The sequence below is a fragment of the Ipomoea nil genome, unplaced genomic scaffold, assembly GCF_001879475.1.
Source record: "Ipomoea nil cultivar Tokyo-kokei standard unplaced genomic scaffold, Asagao_1.1 scaffold1421, whole genome shotgun sequence".
NCBI classification, from domain to species: domain Eukaryota; kingdom Viridiplantae; phylum Streptophyta; class Magnoliopsida; order Solanales; family Convolvulaceae; genus Ipomoea; species Ipomoea nil.
Window position 1 is genome coordinate 9,094,642 of NW_017617849.1, and position 22,389 is coordinate 9,117,030.

Sequence of the window (22,389 nt, forward strand, 5' to 3'; positions counted from 1 at the left end):
AATATCATTATCATTTCTATTTATAGACCAAAGTTAGGCATGCAGGCCGGGCACAAGAAGATGGTGGTGCGTGCTTTATAAGCGTTATATAAGGAAAAAAAAAAAAAAGCAAAAAGATTTGCACGCACAAGCTAAGGGTGGTTCATGGTTGTTATTTAAGCTAAGGAAGCGATAGGGGGCGGCAGATCAGATAGAAAATAATGTTGAATTATCATTAGCAGATTTTAATACTAATTTACACAAAAATCCAAACTTGTTTTGTACTATACAAATCACAAACGCATGTATATAGTGATGACAAAGCTACCTTTCCTATACTTTTCCGAAATATATATACAATGCCATTTAATTTGCCCTTAAAATCGAGTAATATATATAGATATAATAACAATAATTTGCTTTATTTTTTCCTTTTTGTCCTTCAATTCATTCTTTTGTGCTGCTGTTTACCGAGTCAGTAACGCAAGCACGCAACAGATGGAAGGAGGCAATCCAACAAATGCAGGCCGGCCGGTTCAGCCGCTTGCTTCGTCAGCAAGTAAGATATATAGATGATGATGTGGACCATGCAATGAATTATGCGCTGTTTTCCAGCCATGAATCCTGCCTCATCATCATCCATCTTTTTATTTTTCATTTTTTCATTTTTTCTTTTCAATAAAATAAATAAGCCCCAAGAGTTTCTAGTGAATATTAATATAACTACAAGGTCACTGAAATTGATACCACGGGAATTGGTTTGACCATTTTCTTCCACCAAGTTACCACGTAACACGCATGCAAGTAATTAGCACGTTTTGCTTCAAACTAACCAGAGTTTCAATTATTGTAGTTACATGCATGTAGTCAACCTTAATCGTGTTTTGACTCAAATATTTTCTCCTCTAATGTCGCAATAGTAGTTTTAAACTCCAACTAACTCTCCTTTTTAGGCGCCATTGCATGAAAAAAATGAGTTAATTAATTAATTGGTTAAGAAAATGCTATTTTTTCTCAAATTAAAAATGTTTAATTTGTTTCTTTCATATGTTAAGCTTAGCTTACCATAATATTATATTATGTCATATTATACTATATACTAAAAAAAATTAAAAACCTTACAATGTACGTTATATATTGTAAAGTTATATTATGTACCTCAGCTAATTATTATGAGGTATAAAGTAAGAGATTAATACTTTATCAAACGTAAAATAAATATTATGATGTAATTTTTTTAAATAAGTAATACATTATTACTTATGGCCTCGTTAGTTCCCTTCCAGGCTCGGCAACTTCGTAATCGAAAAGCAACCGAGTTAGTTGCCAAACGCTCATCACTCCCATTCTACCCTTGAGCTTGGCGCCGAATTAGAGAAAACCGATCGTAGAGTCCGAGGATATCATGGTCAATTCAGCGACGACAGTTGTGAGAGCGCCATTAACAGAAAGTGGGTGCTGACGTGGCGGAAAACCCTGAGTTCTCTCTCGCTTTTTTCTCCCTCCCTTTCGCTCTCTCTCTTCACAAGATTCTCTGCTGAAATCTCCATCTCTGTTCTCCCTCTCTCTCTCTCTCTTCGATCTCGTCCATAAATGGAGGCGGTTGCTGCGCGCTCATAATTATCAATCATTCACGGTCGAGTTTTCGCAAGTCCTCCCTTCCTCTAGCTTCGTTCGGCTCAAGCTTTATCAATTCAATCTTCTTCATCAAGTAAGTGGAAGCTCCGACGTCAGAACCAAACTCACCGCAATTGTTATTGCTTCCTAGCTCGTTCTAAGGTTCTTTTCTTTTCTTTCATGGCGGGGTCTCCAAGTCGGATTCTTTTCGTTACTTGAATGCGTTGCGTTTTTATAGCAGAATCTCAACTTCTATAAATCTTGGTGATTTATTTCTGTGTTCTTTTGGTTTAGGTAATACCAGAAAACAAAAGAAAAGAAAATGTTTGACTCTTGGTTAAAGGGAAAGTTCTTTTCCAAATGGTAAGATTTGAATGACTTCGTATTGCCAGTATGAGTTTATAATTATTATTTTTTAGTTTTCATTCATTTCTTGGGTTGATATATATGGTGTTGTTTCTATGGTTATAGCAAGGCGGGAATCAAGCTGACCAAGACTCGGGTAGATTTGATACGGAGAAAGAGGAATGCAATGCAGAAGTATTTAAGGAATGATATCGCGGACCTTCTCAAGAATGATTTAGATATGAATGCATATGAAAGGGTAAGAATTTTACTCTTTTTTTTTTTTTTTTTTTTTTTTTTTTTGTTGGGTTAGTTGATTTCTTGAAGTCCCTTGAATTTTTTTTTTTTTCGGTCATATTGTAATTTATAATCTGAAGTTTGATAATTTTCTCATTGCCGTTCTGGTTTGTACGTGGCTGAGTGTGCTTTGGTTTCTTGAAATGATATCTCTGGTCTCTGGCATTTCCGACGAGATTTTCTTGAATTTTTAGGAGACTGCAATTCTCATACTTACAATTTCTGCTTATGATGAAACAGTGTGAAGATTTTCTGGTTGAACTCAACCACTCGAGGTGTTATGATCTAATGGATCAGTACTGTGAACAGATCTCAAACAATCTTCCAATCATGAGTAAACAGAGGTATATAACATGTTTGATTAGATTATTGTACTGTGTGAGTGTGTGGTACCTATTATGGCAGTTGACAATGATGTTTTTATGCTTCTTCTCAAAGCCCATAGTTTGGCCTGTTGTTTACCATTTCAAGTTGTCTGTCATGGCAGAATAAAGACATCAACTTTACAATAACTTTGTTGCCTTTCTTTTCAATGCTCATCTGTATGATCATATATCTAACTTTCCTGCAGGGAATGCCCTGAGGATTGCAAGGAAGCCGTGTCGACTTTGATGTTTGCAGCAGCAAGATTTGGTGACGTTCCAGAATTGCGCCATCTGAGAACCGTATTTGCTGAGAGATATGGCAATGCCCTCGATTGTTTCGTTAACAAAGAGGTAGCTATATACATATATATGGCTTGAAAATGAAATTTGAATGTGTGCTGCAATTCTGATCTCTCCCATTTGTTAATGTTGTTTTTCCCCAGTTTGTTGAAAAGCTCAAGTCTAGGAAACCATCCAAAGATATGAAGCTTCAGTTGATGCAAGTTATAGCATCTGAGTGGGGTATAGACTGGAATTCAAAGGCCTTGGAGCAGAAGTTGTATAAACCACCTACAATTGAACAAGTAAGTTTTTTGGCAAGTTTCATGTCAATTTTATGTCTAGAGATGATAGATGCATTTATTGTCATTTTCCTCTGCAAATTGGGTGATTTGCAGGAGTCGTTCATGAATTGCAATGATCAAGAAGCATACAAGTTAGATGAAAAAGCTGAGAAGAAAGGAGAGAATCATCATCTTTCCAATAGAAATCCTGAAAAAGAATCTGAGGTTCCAGTCTATCATAACCCAATCCCCCCTCCCTACACTAAATCACGAGAAGAAAAAATGAAAGGTGCTTTGGGCAGGGATGTTGATGAACAAAAAGACAGTGATGATAAAGAAGCCAGGCCAAAGCCAAAATCAGTTAGGAGGATACGAACCCACCGGGCACTTAGTGATGAGAAAGTGGGTTCAAGAGATGAACACAGCAATCAGCGAGATGAAGAGATGAAGAAGTTGGACTCACTTTTGGAACATTACAGCAGAAAAAACAGTGCAGGTGGTAAACCAGACACAGAAACAAAGCCATCATATGAACAAAATGAAGCTAGTAGCTCCAGCAGAATCCCAAGCCGAAGATCAGTAGATGTCCCTCCAAGTAGATCAGCCTCCCTCCCAACCGAAACCCAACAATCAAGTCCAACCGAACTTTCAAAAGGGCATTTTAGATCGGCTTCATATCACGTTGAGACGTGTAATCCAAAAGGACATGTCCATCCAAAGCTGCCAGATTATGATGACCTCGTAGCTCTGTTGGCAGTTGCCAGAGCAAGCATGAAAGAATGATATGCAGTTCTTGCTGCAGAATGTTAATGTTCTTAGCCTTACCTAGTTCGATTCTTTAATTTGTTTGCATGATAGGCCTTATCATCAGGAATCATTGTAAGTAAACATGTCATCTGTACAAAAGCTCGATCAGATTCTATATCTTATAGAGTTACAGATAGAAAGTATGAAATGCTTCATTGTTTTAGAAATAAATCTCTGCATCTACTACATATTGATTAAATGAATGACAATTTGGCATCACATAATCCTTGCCATCTAACCAAGGGGGGGAATGAGATGGGCATGAAGACTTCACATGTAATATGATACAATAATATCCGAATGGGCTCCCACTCTTCTACCTAAAGCTACTTTAGTTGACATTAAAAAGCTGCTCATCAAAATGCATTCTTTTTCAATCTGCTTGTAATTGTATGTTTTGTTTCTTTATAAGGGAATAATTTAATGCACAAAGAAAACGACTGCAGAACCTAAACCAGCACACCCCTATAGTATAAGTTATATAGAAGGTGGACACTATTAGGTGATTTGTCAAACATAAAATGTTAGGTGTCGGTCGGGACACATACGATGTAATTAATATTTGTTGTTTAATAAGTATGGTGTAGTAAAATAGCAACTGTGATAAAACAGTAATTGTTATTGAATTAAGCATAGAAAACGGAATCTGATGATATCAATTATAAGTATTATTATGAAGAAGATTGTTAGTTAATTATAATAAAACGACGCCGTTATAGATGGGAAATATCCGGCTAACCGGCTTCCCCTTCACTGTTGTTTTTGGTCTGGTCTCCAGACAAAAGTAAAAGTAGCAGAGTGAGTCTTTCTAATATTCTGATTTCTCTCTCAATCTCTTCTTTTTTCTCCTTCCCCTCCGCCCTGTTCTCGTCAATTCTGGAACAGATTTCAGTTTGATCAAATCTTAGACGTTCTGTTTTCTGTGTCTGTATGTGTAAATATATGTAGTAGAGAGGTTTATGTATTAGGTCGGGGTTCCGATGGGGTGTACGCAATCGAAGATCGAGAACGAAGAGACGGTGGCCAGATGCAAGGAGCGGAAGATGTTCATGAAGGAGGCGGTGGCGGCGCGGAACGCTTTTGCGGCGGCCCACTCCAGCTACGCTGTTTCCTTGAAGAATACTGGCGCTGCCCTCCATGATTACGCAGAAGGTGAAGCTCAATTCACTTCTGCTTCTGCTGCTGCTGCTGCTGCCGCCGCCTCCACTTCCGGATCTTCCTCCGTTCCCGGAAGCTCCGTGGGAATCCCGCCTTCTATGACTTCCAACTATGACCTGCCCCCTCCCCCACCTCTTCCTTTCTTCACGCCGTCTCCTCTGCAGCGCGCCGCCACCATGCCAGAGATCTCCATACCCACGCCCGACTTGAAGCACGAAGACCCGATTATTGAGGAGACGGAGGAGGATATTGAGGATGAAAGTGTTCATGGACTGAAGCATCGGAGTAGTAAAAGTAGTGGCGGTGGTGGAATTGGGGGCAGAGTGGACCTGCCGCCGCCTTCGCCACCGCGGACGCCGCCGCAGAGTATTCCAATGCCGCCACCGTCGCCTCCGCTCCATGATAACTGGGATTTTTTCTCCTGGGGTCACGATGCCGGACCTACACTGGCGGACGTGGATGAGGGCAGAGTTGAAAGAGAGGAACTTCAGCGGAAGCTGTTGGAGGAAGAGGCTAAAAGAAGGGCAAATGATGTAAGCGACGGTGGTAGCAAAGGGGGAGGTAGGAGAAGTGGTAAAGAAGAGGCAACTGAGGTGGCAGACAAAGTTGCAGAGCCTCCAACACAGCCGCCTCCCCCTCAGGCAGCACCCACAAAGGTTGCAAAAAGAGTGAAAGTTCAAGCTCCACCTGAGGGTAAAATGAAATCCGGGCAGCCTGCAAATCTTCTACAGATATTTTCCGAACTCGATGATTATTTCCTCCGGGCATCAGAAAGTGCTCATGAAGTATCCAAGATGCTCGAGGCAAATCGATTGCATTATCACTCAAACTTTGCTGATCCTAAAGGTAGCAATTAAATTTCCCACTTATGTTCTTTGTTCTAAGGAAATTTCTTGCCTAAACTTCTTAATGATGCCAGCTTTCTGAAAGAAACTAAATCTGATTAGATATACACTGTAGAATTTATCTGTTCCTGGAGTTTATGCTATATTGAGTGTATGGAAAAGATTAGTAGATGGCTTGATTATTAGTATAGTTACTTGTGCTTCCAAAGTTTGGATGAGTTTTTCCAATCTTATGCTGCCATATAAGTCACTGCAATTTTTACTTCATAGGGCATGTTGATCATGCTACAAAAGTCATGCGTGTCATTACATGGAATAAGTCCTTCAAAGGCATGCCAAATCAAGATGATGGGAAAGATGACTTTGATTCAGAAGAAAATGAAACACATGCCACTGTACTAGACAAGATGCTAGCATGGGAGAAAAAGCTCTATGATGAGGTTAAGGTATGTGCAATTGGACATTTTGATCATTTTCTTCTTGAATCTCTCAATTTTCTGCCCTTCCAATATAGAAGAAGGTGCAGAAGGAAGGTGACTATTGAGGAGTTCTTTTGTAGAATCAATCTTTAAGCCATCTTGGATAAGTAGAAAACCTCTACTTTGTTCTTTTTAAAAATTCTTGTATTTATTTAAAAAATGATGAATTTTTTCTGAATATTTTAACTAAAATTTGAAGTCATGGTTCTAATTCAGTGCCATGTGCTCCCCAGTTGGCAATTGCATTTCAACAGAGTTCTAATAAGAAACATTCATGTACTTAAAACCTTCTTCCCATGTATTCTTCAATATTTATTTTGCATTCAACTCCTTGTGTTCATTGGTGGTGTTGCATTAGGCGGGTGAGCAAATGAAACTTGAGTATCAAAGAAAGGTCGCTTCACTAAATAAGCTAAAGAAGCGCGGGACAAATACAGAAGCATTAGAGAGAATGAAGGCAACAGTTAGCCACTTGCATACAAGATATATTGTTGACATGCAATCCATGGATTCAACTGTTTCAGAAATAAACCGCTTACGTGATGACCAACTTTATCCAAAATTAAAATCACTTGTTGAGTCGTAAGTTCTCATTCTTCAAAATGTTTGCATGTTAAATGCCCTTCTCCTTTTGTTATATTAGTTTCTTAATTTCCAATGTTTTGAAGATGGTATAGGCAGTTAGGTTTTTTGGTTTCATTTATGCCATAGGTCTATAATTTGGATTATTATTGAATAGAAGTGGTCTCAACCTACTTTATCCTCCTTAGCAGTGGATGGATTGGTTTTAAGTATATCTGCTTCCTAAAGTCCATATAACAAACTGAAAACAATAGAAGAATTTCCTGCTTATTTGTTTTCAAAAAAAAAAAAAACCTTTTTTGGCCATTTGGTGTGGTGTTCTTAACTTTTTAAATGTTCTATTTGTCCTTGCTCAATAACCCTCAGAAATTGAACTACTGAAACACTTCCACTATGGATATTGATCTTCTGTAATTTATCAAAACGAAGCTGAATATTGTTATTAGGTGTTGCAAATTTGACTCTTCTCTTTCCCTTTATCGTATATTTTTGTGGTGTATGTCCTCCTGGTATTTCGTCAGACCATGGTATCGTTGCCTGAATAGTTTGTGCTGACTTCAGGATGGCTAGAATGTGGGAGACCATGAAGGGACATCATGAGAATCAATGTCAGATCGTGCTAGCTCTGAGGTCTCTGGATATGTCGCAGTCCCCCAAAGAAACAAGTGAGCACCACTATGAACGCACTTACCAGTTAGGTGTTGTTGTACAAGAGTGGCATTCACAGTTTGAGAAAATGATAATCCACCAGAAGGAATATATTAGAGGCCTGAACGATTGGTTGAAGCTAAATCTGGTTCCTATTGATACAAATCTGAAGGAAAAGGTTTCATCCCCACAAAGGCCCCAGAACCCTCCAATTCTTGCACTTCTGCATGCCTGGCAAGATCTGATTGGGAAGCTTCCTGATGAGCTTGCTAAAACCGCTATTTATAGCTTTTCTGCTGTTGTAAATACCATCGTGCAACATCAACTAGATGAGATGAAATTGAAGGACAGGTGTAAGGATACAAGAAAGGAGCTTGAAAAGAGGACCAGGCAATTTGAGGACTGGTATCATAAGTATATGCAACGGAGAACTCCAAACGATGACACAGAACAAGATGGACCTCACGAGGATAACAATGTAATCGAGCGACAACTACAACTAGAAGCACTGAAGCAGAGGTTGAAAGAGGAGGAGGAGGCCTACATGAGGCAGTGTATGCAGGTCAGAGTGAAGTCACTGACTAGTTTAAGAACAGGCCTTCCCGAACTTTTTCATGCAATGTCAGAATTTTCTCGTGCTTGTTCGATTATGTACCAGACTTTGGAGTCCATCACACATCCGCTTAACAGAGAGAGCACATAACCGGGTAATGTTTGGCCTCACAAGATTTTGCGTTGTTCATAATTTACTCAGAATACATTACATTACATTGTATTGTGTTCTGTCATTTTGTGTGCTGAGAAACCCAAAAACAATGTGATGTGATATTTTACTATGTAATTTTCAATAGTCAACATGGTACTGAGTTCCTTGAATGAACTTTTCATTTTCTCAAGTTGCTTCTTGCTTGTGTGAATGAAAGCAGAATTACTAGTTTACAGTAGATGATGTTAATTGCTTCTTCTGTAGGGCATGATTGAAATAGCTTGTCCCTTTCTAGTCCTAGGATAATATTCTATTTAGGTTGGAGTCCATATAATTTACCAATGAAAATGAAGGAAAACTATGTCGTACACGCAAAGACAAGTAAACCTTACTCCTATAGTCCATTGACAAATACAAAGGGTAACAACTTTTGGCTTTGGCTCTTGGTGTCTAGAAGTGTACAGTTTGATATTGAGTCTCGACAAAATTATAGTAAAAAAAATATAGTGCAATAAAGGTTTTGAATGACGAAAGAAATTAGTAGTCATTATTTAAATGCACAAAAAGCCTATAAGTTGCTTCTACTGAAAATCAAACTTGGAACTTTGTAGTTAGCAAGCTAACAATAATTTGAGTGTAAATAGTAGCAACATTTAAAGATAAGGGGTGAATACATTATTATCATCTAATTTGGGACGAAAAGTATAATAATTGTTAAAAAATGGAATTATAAATGGTGTGGGAGAATGTTACCTAGGTGGTTGGGCCCACCTCACCACCTTCCTCTCCTACCTATATCTCTCTCAGTCTCTGCTCCATTCGCCTGAAAACCACTGCGGCGAAGATGACTTCATCAAGACATTCCGACCCGCTGCCACCGTCGTGCTCAACTCAAGAACGCTATTTCCATCCACTCCCGGCGGAGCCCCAGACTCCACAATACATCATTGTTCTACCAAATTACTATCGTTCGCATTCCTACATAAGCCGCACGTGCCGCCGCCGCCTGATTTACTCCGCCGGACTTCTCCTCCTTGCCGTGGCCGTCTTCCTCATCTGGCCCTCCGACCCCGGAGTTTCCGTCGCCCGCCTCAAACTACGTGGCTTCAGAGTTCACCCCTTCCCGCCCTCCCTAGACATTTACCTGGACCTTATCGTTAAGGTCCAAAACAGAGATTTCTATTCCGTTGATTACAACGCACTAGTCGTTTCGATCGCCTACCGGAGAAAGCGGCTCGGATACGTCACGTCGGAGGAGGGCCACCTTAAAGCCAGGGCTTCTTCCTACATTAACGCTACGCTGCAGCTGAAAGGGGTTGAAATTATAACCGACGTGCTTCCGTTGATCGAGGACGTCGCTAGGGGTTCGGTTACGTTCGATACCGTTACTGAGATCAGTGGTCAGCTTGGATTATTCTTGCTCGACCTTCCTCTACAGGTCATTCTCCTTTTCTTCTTCCTATCACATTTCATAACAACTAACAAATATTATATTGCTAAATTCAACTTTTGTCAAGATGATTGTTTGTCATTTATATTTAGCTTATAAATATTAATTAATGATGTTTGAGTTTGAATGCGGAGCTTAGGAGTCTTACAAATTGAAACTTTGCTTAGGACATAGGTTTGAGATTCTCACTGAAAGGTCTCAAGATCAATAAGCATGTGTTTAGAGTTTGTTGGTATAAGTTGAGATTCTAACTAAAAGGTCTTGAGATCAATTCGCTTTTGAAAAAAAAATAAAAAGTGACAACTTTTGAGGTAGTTCATTGATATAGGTTTGAGATTCTCACTAAAAGGTCTCGAGATTAATTTTCATGTATGAAAAAAATTGAAATTTTGAGTTAGTTTAGTGATATTGATATAGTCTAGAGATCAATTTGTGTGTTAGCGTGTATGAAAACAAAAAATTGAAACTTTCTAGTTATGCCAACCTTTTTAGTATCTGTGGGTAAAAGTCCATGCAAATATGAAATATGGGAATACTTGAGTTAGGGTAGTGATTTGTGAGCTTGATGGTTAATGGAGTTGGAGTTCAATATACTATTGACAAAACTTCATTCAGTGTGCTGGTTGGATTCAGAGAATGATTAGATATTTTCAGTTCTGTAGAGGATGCTTTTATATATACTCCTTATATGTATATCTTTCATTCTTCTAGCTTTTTGTATTGCAATAAACCATGGATTGCCGATGCTGATAGGAGTAGTGCACTTTGATGGGGAACTTTGTTTCCATAGACTAAGTTAATTTTGGATAAGATTGGTTCTCTTTAGTACATCACTTCATTGCAATCTTCGATGCAGCAGCGACCATCTATCTGTTTGCAAGTTATTCTCTTTGGTTATTTCTACTTACTTTGGTGGTGCCTTATATAAAAAGTAAAACTTGCTTCTGGGAAATGCTCAACATGTTGCTTTTTCGTGCCCTTTCTTTTCTTTTGTTCTGCTGCCTCCTCTACCTATAGTAAATAGTTAATAGCTTCTGATTCAATTCTCAATGCCTGTCAAGACAGTGCATCTTATTTCCACGTCATCTTTGTTGCAGGGGAAAGTATCGTGTGAAATTGTTGTAAATACAAAGAATGAGACTATCTCCCATCAAAATTGTTACCCCGAGGTGAGATGTTTAGTCTACCTTCCTTAGTTTCTCATAATGTCCATCTTGCTCCGAATTTATATGGAGGAATGGTTTATATCGGAAATTAGATGATGGAGTATAATTCAGCAACCTGCATGATGCATAAACATACATACTCATTTATTAGATATAGGAATTCAATCATTGACCTACAAAACCAACAACATTAAAGTCATAGAACCTTATTGGTATACATAACGATTGCTGCTTTTGCCATTACAGCACTGTATTGGTAGTTCCTGATCTACATTTATCTTTTCCTTTTGGACAGTAATATGGCTTTTGGCGCCGAGGTGGAGCTTTGTATGGAAGCCAACTGATGCAACAAGTCATTGCATCTCCTTTGCTCCATGCTGCCGCAGTACAGATGCAGCTTTCGGGATTTAAATGCATGGATACATAATACACATTCCTTCTTGATGTAACTATGAAAGTTGTTTGTCATGTCTGTGAGAAACTTATTGTGAATAACATGCTACTAGCTAGCATGAGAGAGTTTTCATTCTTTCGTCATGGAATCAATGAATACAGTACATATTTGCCAAAGTCGTGTCTTTTTTTTTTGGGTATTAAATTCTTCTTTTCCGCACTACCATAAAGTAACTAACGATCTTTGTAGATATTAAGAGAAGTGAAAAACACAGAGATAGCAGTCTACTGACTGTGTTTGGGTGTGAGTTGACAACCCCATTTATATTCTTTATGATGGAGTCTACATCTGAATGATCCCGGATGGTTTGTTGGAGAGCAGAGACATTGCTTCATCGAGCCACTGCTAACAGCCCGAGCTCCTCCTCCAGGTACGACTCTTGCCCTTGCCTCCTCGGCTCTGTCGCCTTTGCCAGATTCATGGAGTTGAACCCAGTAAGGATGAGGGTAACACATTTGTTGATGGAAGATCGAGAAAGTAATGGTTCAGAAGTTGAGATCATCCCACAATGGAGGGAGGCCAAATATATTACTCGTTTTTATGTTACTTTGGATTGATTCTTTTGTTCTGTGTTGTGTGGAAGACAAGAGAGATTTGAGAATCAGCATATTCTGAACTCTCTTCGTACACATAAAATTTATATTACATTTTCTTCTGTTATACACATCTTGAATTGAATTGTCTCGTATTGTTTACATCATATAACGAGTGATGTTCGATTATACGTGAATCCAGACATAGAAAAACAATATTATATATATTGGTGGCTAACCGAACACTTGGGGTTGTGTGGCCTTCGCCAGACGAAGCTTCCGACCACTTGTTGAGAATAATGAATGTATATATATGTCTGTCGTCCAACGTAGATAAGACGCAAACGCAAAGCCTATTGTAGTATAATATGTGTGTTTTGTCTCGGCCTATCTTAATCAATCAGTTTTCTTGACTAATTAGTAATTACTGAGGTTATGAGATACGAAAACAACCAAAAGATTGCGTTTAACACAAACACAACCCCTACCACATATATATTCCATGTTCTTGTACGTGCACCGTCGTTTTCTTGATGAGTTGTTTTGCTTCACTCATGCAGGTTATAGCATATACAGCAATGTGACATGTAAAAAGTTATTATTAGTGAACTAAAAATCAATATTGTTCTTGTTGGTTGAACTTCTCACTGATTGCTCCAATCTTCATCGCTACTTGACATCTTCTCATACTGAACTTTTCTCTTATGTCGGCTTTACTATTAATGACAGTAAAGTAGAAATGTCATCTTTTATTAGTTGCTTAGTTAGCTTAGTTCTTAGATCTTTTAATATAGTACTTCGTAGCTCATACGTACTCTTGCTTTAATGGCCTACTCTCATGCTAACACTTTGTATTGGGATTTCGTTCCTCCTGATTTTATTTCTACTTTTTATTCAGTAATTCACCGTGATTTTATTGCTTTAAAAAAAATCCAATCATTTTAGTGTAAATCACTTAATTTTAACATAAGATAATCAAGTATATATGAAAGTAATAATAAGAATGGAATAAGGATGTGTTTTGTTAATTAGACTACTATTATTGTTGTTGGCGCATGTAAATTAATCTAGTAATTCTATCATATCTTTGGACTACTATTGAAATCAAATCTAATAATAAGGATGTGTTTTGTTGGACTTTTATTGGAATCAAATCTTTTAATAATTACAAACCTTATTATTCTGGGATGAAATAATTAAGAGCTAGTTTGTTTTGTTAAACTCCTAGAGAACTCTATTAAGAGAGTAATACTATTGGAATCAAATCCTTTAATCTGTTTATATACAACGTGGCAGAATCTACAAGAGAGAAAGGCCACACACAACAAGAAGAAGATAAAAGCTGCAGTCAATGAAGAGAGCACGAATGGTCTGGTAGAGCACCAACCCCATTTCCAGCATTGCAAATGCTTGTCTACAGTTATACTCCCCATCGTCTTCATTGTATTTGTGGGCGCCGGCCGCCGTGTCGGGGTGTTCCTGCTTCCGCAGGATGAACAGGCGAGCCACCACGACGGTGACGTCAGTTAGGATAATTATGTAGAGAGGCCTGGAGGCGATGACACTGTTAGACTTTGTCATGCCGTGAAGGACACTGACGCAAGACATAACTACCAGCAGCGCGATTATTATGGAACATTGTAACCGCGCGTTCTCCGAGGATAAAATGCTGGCGTTAATGTTTTTCAGAGAAAATAGATGAAGACGATTTGGACGTGATAATGACCGTTTCTGGAGAGGCCGCCGCCGATGGTTTTGTGTTGGTTTTGCGGCGGCCGCCGGTGGTTGCTCATCAGGGCTACATCTGTTTCCACTGTCGGAATAACATTTTCGCATTCTTCTGCCGGAAAAATCATCTGTCATCGTCTTCTCCAAATTGTCTTCGAGACCGTCTGCAAATTAAAGAACATACATGAATTATTTCATATTTCTGATGATCTGATCTGATATATTCCCACTCACGTACAGGATACTACGTTGGAGGGTTGGGGTGGCAGTGATAGCTGCCATGGCCCCTTTCTTCCTCCCTCCTCTCCTTTCATCTTCCACCTCTCCCATCTTTTTTTTTTTTTTGGCTTACCGCGTTTTTATCCCAGCCACTACGTGTGAGTATGTATGGACATGTGATAAAAATTTAAACATATGACCTTCTACTATGAGATTACTTGTTTGTATTTTACATGAAAAAATCACTTATAAGACAATTGAATCACCACAAATTAACTTTTTCGCTATTCCTGTAAGGTCAGGGTGTGAAATTACAAGGGCGATCAAAGTGATGTGTCAGGCAGGGAATGTTCATTAGGTCTGGAAGATTTCATTATGGTCTTTGTGTCAGGCAGGGAATGTTCATTAGGTCTGGAAGATTTCATTATGGTTTCAACGTATTCTTCGCTCTCATGCGATGAATTCAAGCGTTCGATGCAGGAAATGATGGAGGCGAGGTTAAATCATCACGGCGAAATTGACAGGGAATTCATGCAATGGAAGAGCTCTTGCTTTGTTACTTGAACTTGAATGACAAGAAGTCGTACAAATTCGTACTGAGTGCCTTGGTGGACGCCAATTATGGCGTAAGTTCCGGCGGTGTTTTGACAACCTCGGGATGTTGGGAGAGAAAAGGTGAAGATCACACGAGGGTGAAAAATGCAAAGAATTTACTATTGCAATCAAAGATTGAGACTACATTTGCAAGTAATACATACAGCAAAAAGTTAACTCCAGTTAGCAGTAGTTTCTATTCAAGATCAGAAAATTTCAGGCACACTAAATCTTGTTGCAGACTAATAGCCCTTGTTTCTTCAGGATCTTTGGCTGCCGGAGATCCAGAATCCGGTGTGTACTAGAGGCGCAACTTCCCTTCAAGTCTGGCAAAAATGAAATTTCTGCTAAAGGATCAACACAAGTAAAAAGGGGGAGGCCAGGTTTTGCAATAAGAACATGTTAACCTACTCACACAAAACATTACCTCAAAAATCTTCTCGAGCAGGTTTAGGGTAGGGGTTGGCATATTTACAACAGGTGATCACATTGTTTAAGACCGGTAGTGGCGTCATCGCTTATTTATATACTGCTCATATAAAGATCGATACTTGGCAGGAATATAATCCTTGAATCTGTCAACAAGTTGAAAAAATTTGTTGCTAAGAAGAGAAGTTTCATTAAAACAAATGATTTAAAACAGAAAATTAAATGCACCTGTGAAGCAGAGGTAGTCTATCAGGAAGAGAAAATAATCTTGCAACAGATTCCAAAACATGCCCAATTTTCATTGCTTTGGACTTCAGAGCCTTTAAGTAACCAACAAATTCTTTGTATTCTACGTCACTAAGCTTCTCGCGAACCTGTAAGTATTATTATTCTGATAACCCTCAAATTCTATTCAGGTAGCTGATAGGAACACAGTTAAATGGAAGCAAGACAGCAATACTAAAATGGTTCTTTGTACCTGAATTCCATGCATTAAAAGAAAAGTAGTTTACCTGGACAAGAAATATGGATCCTTTGTTTTCTGCATCCTCAGAAGATGTAACAGAGCCAGACGGTTTTCCATGGTCATTACACGAAGTGACCTTTGTTTGCAATGTCAGCTCATCTTTTGGTAGCATTTTTATCGTGTCTTGAGATCCAGAAAGCGTTAATTTCTCATCCTTCAACATATTGCAACATTGATTCTCTGATGAATTCTTGCAACATACCTTATCCGGTCCCGTTATAACCAATCTAGGCCTCTTCGAAGAACAAGGTGCAATCACCTCACCAGATTTACTTTCTGTCAAGTCAATCAATTTGTGATTGCTAGCCAGCGTGGTTTTCCTCAAAGAGGGTAAAAATTTGTTTTCAAATTCAAACAAACTACTTGACCGCTTCATATCCAATTTCTGAACTAGCTTGTCAGACTTCAGAGATGACCGATTGGCTGGAACTATTTCATCGAGATTACTGGAGCTTCTGCAATGTTTGGCTTTAAGTGCAGAAGATACTGAGTCAACAGAGCAAGGTTGCTCCACAGGCAAGGTCTAATGACAGGGCCCATTGAAGAAAAGTTATAAGTCAATATTCATCATCATCATGCTGAAGTCATACCATGCAATGTAAATAAATTGAAACTTACCAAAGGGATAGAAATCTTAATATCAAGTGGAGGTTTGCAGTCTTTTACTTGGCTGACATTTTCTGCAAGAATACAAATTTCTAAAATTGAATTACAATGGAAAACATGAGGGCAGGGCCGCAGGGGGAATGAAATTATCTGCAATTTACCCCTTGCATTAGGTCGCATCATCTCTAGCTTTGATGGGCCATGAATCCCTCCATCTCGAAAAAATCGAGTAAGTGAGAAAACTACATCTCCAAATTTGGAGTAACACTGCCAGTTAAAACATAGAAATGTGTTCATTTATTAAGGGGAAATACTTGTTAAAAATAGAGTAGAAATACCTAATAGAAATTGTCAAACCACACCTTAATATGAGGCTTTATCCAAAGTGATACTCGTGCTTGATGATTTGGATTAGTGAACCTGTTCAAGATAAAAAAGTTATATTAACCTAAATAGGAGTGTAAACAACTGTCAGAATAACAAATATACGGACTAGAAATAATTTTTGAACAACCTTTCATCACAAAAAATGATTGCTCCATAGTCATGCTTATGGCGAATGACACGACCAACAGCCTGATTTACAGCCCTTGATGCTTCTTGACTGTACCACTCTTCTCCAGTCAGGCCCTGTGGATCACCATCTAGTATAAGAAGGGAAGGCCAAGAGGACACACATAGAAAGGAACAAAACATCAGAACATCATCTCTTGACCAGGTCTCTAAATAGTACCTTAGAAATAGATTGTTGCAATTGTGTTTGTTGATCCAAATATTCACGCTTCAAACGAACCTGAATAACACACCAATAAGACCCGAGAGGTTTTGTGAATATTGAACATGTCAGAATGCACAAGGTAATAGAGAGAGAAACGTTGAGAGCCATGGCCATTATCAAATTAACTGAAATTTCAGGAACAAAGAGAAGCAAGACAAACCTTAGGATCATTTCTGGTTGCAAATGGTATGCCAGTGATCACCACAGCTCTACCAGCATGGTCAGCAAAATCCAATCCTTCACTCACCTATTGAACCAATCATTCAACATCAAACACTATTATAGAAGGGAATAAAAGGCCCTTATCATTCCTTAAAGTAGCTTGATATCATTTAAGCTCTACAGTTGGTCATTTCCGAGACAAATGTAGCACTCAGGATTAGTTTTGAAACTTTTTGTCAAAAGCAGATTCATCTAGTATAAGAAACTCCTATTCATTTTGCAAGAAATAATTACCTTGCCACGACAAACGGCAAAAAATGCAGCTCCAGAAGCTGATCTGTCCTTTAACTTAGACATATAGTCCTATTTATAAAATAATACAGGAGACAAAGTGAGATTATTATTGTACATAATTACAGAAAAAAACATAGTGAAGGTAGTATTTTAGTTACTTCAATTGCTGAAGGAAAGAGAGATGATTGTCTTGGTTCCACTACAGGTAACTTGTGCTTGCATATTCTTTCCCAGATTGTACTAGAATTTGTTTGGTTTCCATTACCCTACAAAATTCAGGCAATGCTTGAGAAAGGTGCACAAAAACAAATTTCATAATTATTGCACAAAACATGATAGCACTTTACCGCAGATTTCCAGCACCCAATACATTGGTCCAAAAAATAGTATGATGGAAAGAATACAAGAAGTCCATCTGGTACAATTCGAGCCAAGTTGACTGGAGCAGGGAAATTCCAAAAACAATAACTTTGTCATATACAATCCCTAGAAGCTACTCGAGTCTTCAAAAGATCACACTAGGATATCAAGAATCAATATTTCCATACAAATTCTAAAATTGCATTTTGACATGTAGAAATTTGATTTAAGAAAAATGGAAGCAATAAACTATTAAAACTATTGTTACTCAACATACCAATGGCATTGCCAAGATCTAACTTGTATTGAAGAGAATCACGACTTCGATAGGAAGAGTTGAAAGGATAGCCAGATGGGCCAACAGGTACAACCCCTGCCCATACTTGATTTTCTGATATGACATGAGGATTTTCCAAACGAATTGGAAATTCTCTACAAATGTTGGAAATAATACATTGTAAGAAACTCAATTGTGTCAAGACCAAAATGTAAGAAAAATGTTTTATTCTGAACAATTTTCTTACAGCTTTAATTCCTCAGCAAATGAATCCATTGGGGATAGTGTGCCTGACGTCAATATAATAGATGCAACACCCAATTTGGAAAACTCTTCCATGGCAATTCCGGGATTGAAACACCACCAACTTAGTGTTCTAGATGCCTTACCTGCAGCAAAGGAAAATCACTAAAACATATTTACGAAAACTGAACCCTCATTGGAAATTTATAAATTGTGATTTTTTATTGTTAAAAGTAATCATCAATACAAACAGAAATTTCTATAGATATTAGCTCACTTTAGAATATCCTTCACTGTTCATAGTAAAAATGATAACCCGCATCTAAGTAATTAAAAAGAAAAAGGGGAAAACAATCAATCTGAATTTTTTTTTTTTTGCAGGTAGACCATATAATTCAAGTATGTTACAGCCTTTCTATAAGTACATATATAGACTGCATTATAAGAAGGTTACTACAATCAAAACAATGAAATGAAACAGAATAATAATTTTTAAAGGAAAAATGGAAGAGTAACAAGTACATTATGTTAGCGTGTAGTTAAGGGAAGGGAAGAAATGAAAAAGAAAATCTTCTAGAACAAAAATTGTCACTTCCATCTAGCCCAAGAAATGAAATTCATCATTAAGACCAAAGAAAACCTTGCCATACCTTTAAAGGCATCAGGACCACTTCCTTCAACTTCCTGAACATGAACCTAACAAAATTTTGCAAGATTAATGAGGCAATGAGTAAAAAATGATATAGTCGTATCATTCTGCTTGATTATGATAAAAATTCAAGTAAGTGGAACGACAACATCTTAGAACTTACACGATAGTATTTTGCATGAGGATTACCATCATCTCTAAAAATCATTTTAAGAATATCACCCATGCTTTCCAGCCTACAGACGCTTCCTTTTGACTTGTTTAATCCTTCATTATTAGCAACACTTGCATCTGCCCAAAGGAGTAAGAACTACACTGTTCAACAGAAACTAGTTGAAAATAATAGGCAACTTTAATGACCACCAACAAAGTAAAGCTAAATCTGGAACTCTCATTGCAATAAGATAGAATGCTTGAATTGACATACATCAGGTGAAAACAGTGAACCAAGTAACTTTATTTCATTCAACTAAACAAACTTCTGGTTCCATATGCTAGAGCTTAGATCAGCTGATTAGCATCACAAATGTCAAGGCAGTAAGGGGGCTTACCAACCTTCCTCAAGAAGTAATGTTGCTTCTTCAATTATATCAATGAGCATGTTGGCAGTTTTCTGATTGATGTTAAGATCAGCAAGTAGCTCATAAATGTAAGTACCAGGTTTTGTAAAGCCTAATTCTTTTGAATCAATTGGCACTTCACCAATTCTCTTCTCAAGCTTCAAAAGAAGTGCTACATGAAATAAATGAGTTTCTTGTTAACAAACGGCAATAAAAACATACCTAAGGAGCATTGATAAACATGTTGACATACATTCATCAATCTTGTATGCGAGGAATTACCTCTGAGAATGGCAAAGTTATCTGGATTGCATGATTTGTCACTTGACTTCTCCCTCCTGGCAATGGAAAGGTCAACACAATTTTTTGCTTCAGAGACGCAAGCTGTCAGAAGCCCTGATGGTATGTCGAAAGAGGCTGCATCAGCGCACAAGCTTTCCTATAATGTAATTAAGAAATATATTTTGTTACCTGCCTAAATCAGAATTCATCCATGAATGTAAAATATAAAGGACTACATTTATTTATAATACTCCTTAACTTGGAGGACTAATGTTATACATGTCCAACTCACTACAAGTGTATGGCCAACAAACAAGATACTAGATTTAATATATATACAAAATTCACTGTCAAGTCCTTGTCAAAAACATTAGAAAATGAAATATAGACAAGTATCACAACAAAGAAGCAGATAGCCCAAGATTATATACTCCAAAGGTTGAAGAGATGCAACATACCAAGTTGTGAGCTTCATCAAAGATAAGTATACTGTTTGACCACTCAATAGACAATGATTTTCGGTTCTCCCGGTCGATAAGATAGTTGTAAGGTGCAAATAAGATGTCAACAGACTTGTGAAGATCTCGTGAAATATAATAAGGGCACCTAAAATAGTGGTAGAACTATAAGCAAGTATAGATTTATCAGTATACATGCATCAGCAGAAAAAGTTGTGCCAGACGTACGTGCTATTGCTTCTCCCAATGTTGACCAAGTCCTCTATGTCAATAGGTTCATCTCCTAAATTGGGATTACCTTTCACGAACTCTGCAAATGCATGAGAAAATATATTGAACAGTGTAAAATAATAAATTAAGGCAGAGAAAATATAGAGTAGGCTTCACTGTAGAATGATCAAACTTGTAAGTTAGACCATATCATTAGCTATGCTACTCCATATAATACATTAAATAATGCAGAATCCATCCTCAAGAAAAGAATACAAAAAAGAATCATGAAGCAATGAAAGAGTGTTAGGCACACACATAGACAAGTATAAGATGCTTATTTAGTAAGGAGCATACACAATAAGCAGAGTCGAATGCAAAGAACAGTTATACCTGCAACGCGAGAAAAATGGGCACAATAACGCTTTGTCCGTTTTTTGCAAAGCAAGTGGCAGGCATTTGTTTGTGTTCTCCCACGAAGTAAACTAACTTCTTCATGAATGCACAATTGCTCTCGGGATCCTAATACCACCATTCTGGGCCTGCAGTTTTCATAATATCCAAACAATTTTGGTTACAAATATCAGAAATAAAAAATGGAAAAGGTTGATAGTGGCACCCAACGAAAATTAACAAACAAAAGCAAAGATTTTTAATGTACAGCAGTAAGTTACTTATAAAACTATAGACGATGTTATCATACTCAATTGGGTAAGGAGATTATTTCTATTAATCTTATGTGATTATAGGTTAATGTAATCCCACCACACCTGCCACATCAAAAGTCAACCAAACATCACAATCTAGCTCTGACCTGTAATTTGTCCTTTTTAGCTCATCGATCACTTGCTTAATCTGACTGTGAGTTCGTGATGCATACACAATAGCAGGTAATCTTGAGGATTCAGACTGTGATACCGAATAGGGATCTAACTCCTGGCTGGATCCATTTTGACCTCTTCTTTCATACTTGCGTAATGAAAAAGCACCCAAACTCTTCCTCCAAGCCAATGTGGCACACAAGAGACACAGTGTCTTTCCAGTCCCAGTGGGACTCTCTAACAGTGCATTACATCTCTGCAGCATCACAAGCATGTGTTCACAACGTAATTCCACTATAAATGTACTCAGGCAGATAATTGCAAAGAGAAAATAATTATTTAAAAGTTACACATGACAAAGCATTGTAACACAAATGGGTTGTGTACCCCAGATATGGTGGGAACAATTATAAAGTTGGTAATTTTGTGTTAACATAACAGTAAGAAGAAGCACAATAGAACTTTGCTAAAAGGAATACTGTTTAAGCATGCTTTCCCAAAATAAGCTATGATTTCTTTTGGGTGTGGATATTTATTTTTCAGCTTTCTTAGGATTGCCTAGCAAGAAATCCCTTACCTGATTAATGATTATGCCCCTAGTAAGGGACAGTTCCAATATAAAAAAAGTTCAATTCTAATCAAGTTTTATTACTGACTACAGACTTATATGCTCATTCTTCAATTTTTTAGCATAAGAAAAATACTGTATAAAATGTAACTAACTGACACTCTGGTACCATTCCAATCGTTTACTTCAATTGAGGGGTAACTCAGAATAATTTTTCTTAAGATCAAAACTTTACAAGAAGGAACAAATTAAACGACTAAACAAAAGGTTTTTTTTTTTTATTATTATTATTTAAAGAAGAGTAAAGGCTTACATTTTGAAGAGATTGGATGACTTTTTCCATGTAAACAAGCTGGCAATCGTAAGCCTGGAAGGGGAAATCCACATCGATTCCCCTGATTTTGTACGTCGGCATCTCTCTCCGATCAACTGAAACCGCAGTATTTTCTTAGAGTAATCGGTATCTCGCTTGCTCCCCTGCTCAAACCCTAAGCTAGTGCATTATAAGTTACAAGCGCATGATGATTTTCCCGCCAATTTTTGTGCCTCGGGAGATATATATACGTCAACTATTTTCATTTATTATTTTATATTTATATTTTATATTTATATTTTATATTTATATTTTATA

General features: G+C 37.7%; 4 protein-coding genes across 7 annotated transcripts; 3 read left to right on the plus strand and 1 right to left on the minus strand.

Moving 5' to 3' along the window:
- Positions 1–1,542: 1,542 nt before the first annotated feature.
- LOC109188208 lies at positions 1,543–4,090 on the plus strand. Of its 4 annotated transcripts, none has more exons than XM_019338781.1 (7): positions 1,543–1,779; positions 1,891–1,959; positions 2,068–2,200; positions 2,479–2,582; positions 2,810–2,954; positions 3,047–3,187; positions 3,281–4,090. In XM_019338781.1, the coding sequence occupies exons 2-7, from the start codon at positions 1,919–1,921 to the stop codon at positions 3,947–3,949; spliced, it is 1,233 nt and encodes a 410-aa protein (XP_019194326.1). In that variant the 5' UTR covers positions 1,543–1,779; positions 1,891–1,918; the 3' UTR covers positions 3,950–4,090. The 4 variants fall into 4 exon arrangements, with proteins under 4 accessions (XP_019194326.1, XP_019194325.1, XP_019194327.1 ...); XM_019338780.1 differs by having other exon boundaries at positions 1,543–1,758; XM_019338782.1 differs by having other exon boundaries at positions 1,543–1,690.
- A 647-nt stretch (positions 4,091–4,737) lies between these two features.
- On the plus strand, positions 4,738–8,587 carry LOC109188207. The gene is made up of 4 exons (XM_019338779.1): positions 4,738–5,977; positions 6,247–6,422; positions 6,814–7,037; positions 7,599–8,587. The coding sequence occupies exons 1-4, from the start codon at positions 4,954–4,956 to the stop codon at positions 8,386–8,388; spliced, it is 2,214 nt and encodes a 737-aa protein (XP_019194324.1). The 5' UTR covers positions 4,738–4,953; the 3' UTR covers positions 8,389–8,587.
- Positions 8,588–9,138: 551 nt separating this feature from the next.
- On the plus strand, positions 9,139–11,605 carry LOC109187258. The gene is made up of 3 exons (XM_019337424.1): positions 9,139–9,829; positions 10,939–11,010; positions 11,303–11,605. Exons 1-3 carry the CDS (start codon positions 9,236–9,238, stop codon positions 11,303–11,305), a joined length of 669 nt encoding a protein of 222 aa, XP_019192969.1. The 5' UTR covers positions 9,139–9,235; the 3' UTR covers positions 11,306–11,605.
- Positions 11,606–14,632: 3,027 nt separating this feature from the next.
- Positions 14,633–22,273, minus strand: LOC109187250 (regulator of telomere elongation helicase 1). Its single transcript, XM_019337412.1, has 24 exons — positions 22,072–22,273; positions 21,184–21,446; positions 20,763–20,911; positions 20,388–20,469; positions 20,160–20,307; positions 19,702–19,858; positions 19,415–19,591; positions 19,023–19,150; positions 18,861–18,906; positions 18,215–18,356; positions 17,968–18,122; positions 17,678–17,769; positions 17,489–17,596; positions 17,331–17,399; positions 17,035–17,121; positions 16,830–16,889; positions 16,611–16,726; positions 16,459–16,516; positions 16,258–16,363; positions 16,109–16,170; positions 15,477–16,013; positions 15,193–15,338; positions 14,963–15,110; positions 14,633–14,861 (listed from the first exon to the last, which is right to left on the minus strand). Exons 1-23 carry the CDS (start codon positions 22,171–22,173, stop codon positions 15,047–15,049), a joined length of 3,054 nt encoding a protein of 1,017 aa, XP_019192957.1. The 5' UTR covers positions 22,174–22,273; the 3' UTR covers positions 14,633–14,861; positions 14,963–15,046.
- Between the last annotated feature and the right edge of the window lie 116 nt (positions 22,274–22,389).

What these genes read in the sequence shown, in the direction of transcription:
- LOC109188208 (XM_019338781.1), top strand. Translation starts at nt 1,919, where the DNA reads ATGTTTGACTCTTGGTTAAAGGGAAAGTTCTTTTCCAAATG. An exon ending in CCAATCATGAGTAAACAGAG is followed by an intron (nt 2,583 to 2,809) that starts GTATATAACATG and finishes ACTTTCCTGCAG; the next exon opens with GGAATGCCCTGAGGATTGCA. An exon ending in ATTGTTTCGTTAACAAAGAG is followed by an intron (nt 2,955 to 3,046) that starts GTAGCTATATAC and finishes GTTTTTCCCCAG; the next exon opens with TTTGTTGAAAAGCTCAAGTC.
- LOC109188207 (XM_019338779.1), top strand. Translation starts at nt 4,954, where the DNA reads ATGGGGTGTACGCAATCGAAGATCGAGAACGAAGAGACGGTGGCCAGA. An exon ending in AAACTTTGCTGATCCTAAAG is followed by an intron (nt 5,978 to 6,246) that starts GTAGCAATTAAA and finishes TTTACTTCATAG; the next exon opens with GGCATGTTGATCATGCTACA. An exon ending in AGCTCTATGATGAGGTTAAG is followed by an intron (nt 6,423 to 6,813) that starts GTATGTGCAATT and finishes GTGTTGCATTAG; the next exon opens with GCGGGTGAGCAAATGAAACT.
- LOC109187258 (XM_019337424.1), top strand. Translation starts at nt 9,236, where the DNA reads ATGACTTCATCAAGACATTCCGACCCGCTGCCACCGTCGTGCTCAACT. An exon ending in TGCTCGACCTTCCTCTACAG is followed by an intron (nt 9,830 to 10,938) that starts GTCATTCTCCTT and finishes TCTTTGTTGCAG; the next exon opens with GGGAAAGTATCGTGTGAAAT.
- LOC109187250 (XM_019337412.1), bottom strand. Translation starts at nt 22,173, where the DNA reads ATGCCGACGTACAAAATCAGGGGAATCGATGTGGATTTCCCCTTCCAG. An exon ending in AACATTACTTCTTGAGGAAG is followed by an intron (nt 19,151 to 19,414) that starts GTTGGTAAGCCC and finishes TCCTTTGGGCAG; the next exon opens with ATGCAAGTGTTGCTAATAAT. An exon ending in TTGGGTGCTGGAAATCTGCG is followed by an intron (nt 17,597 to 17,677) that starts GTAAAGTGCTAT and finishes TGAATTTTGTAG; the next exon opens with GGTAATGGAAACCAAACAAA.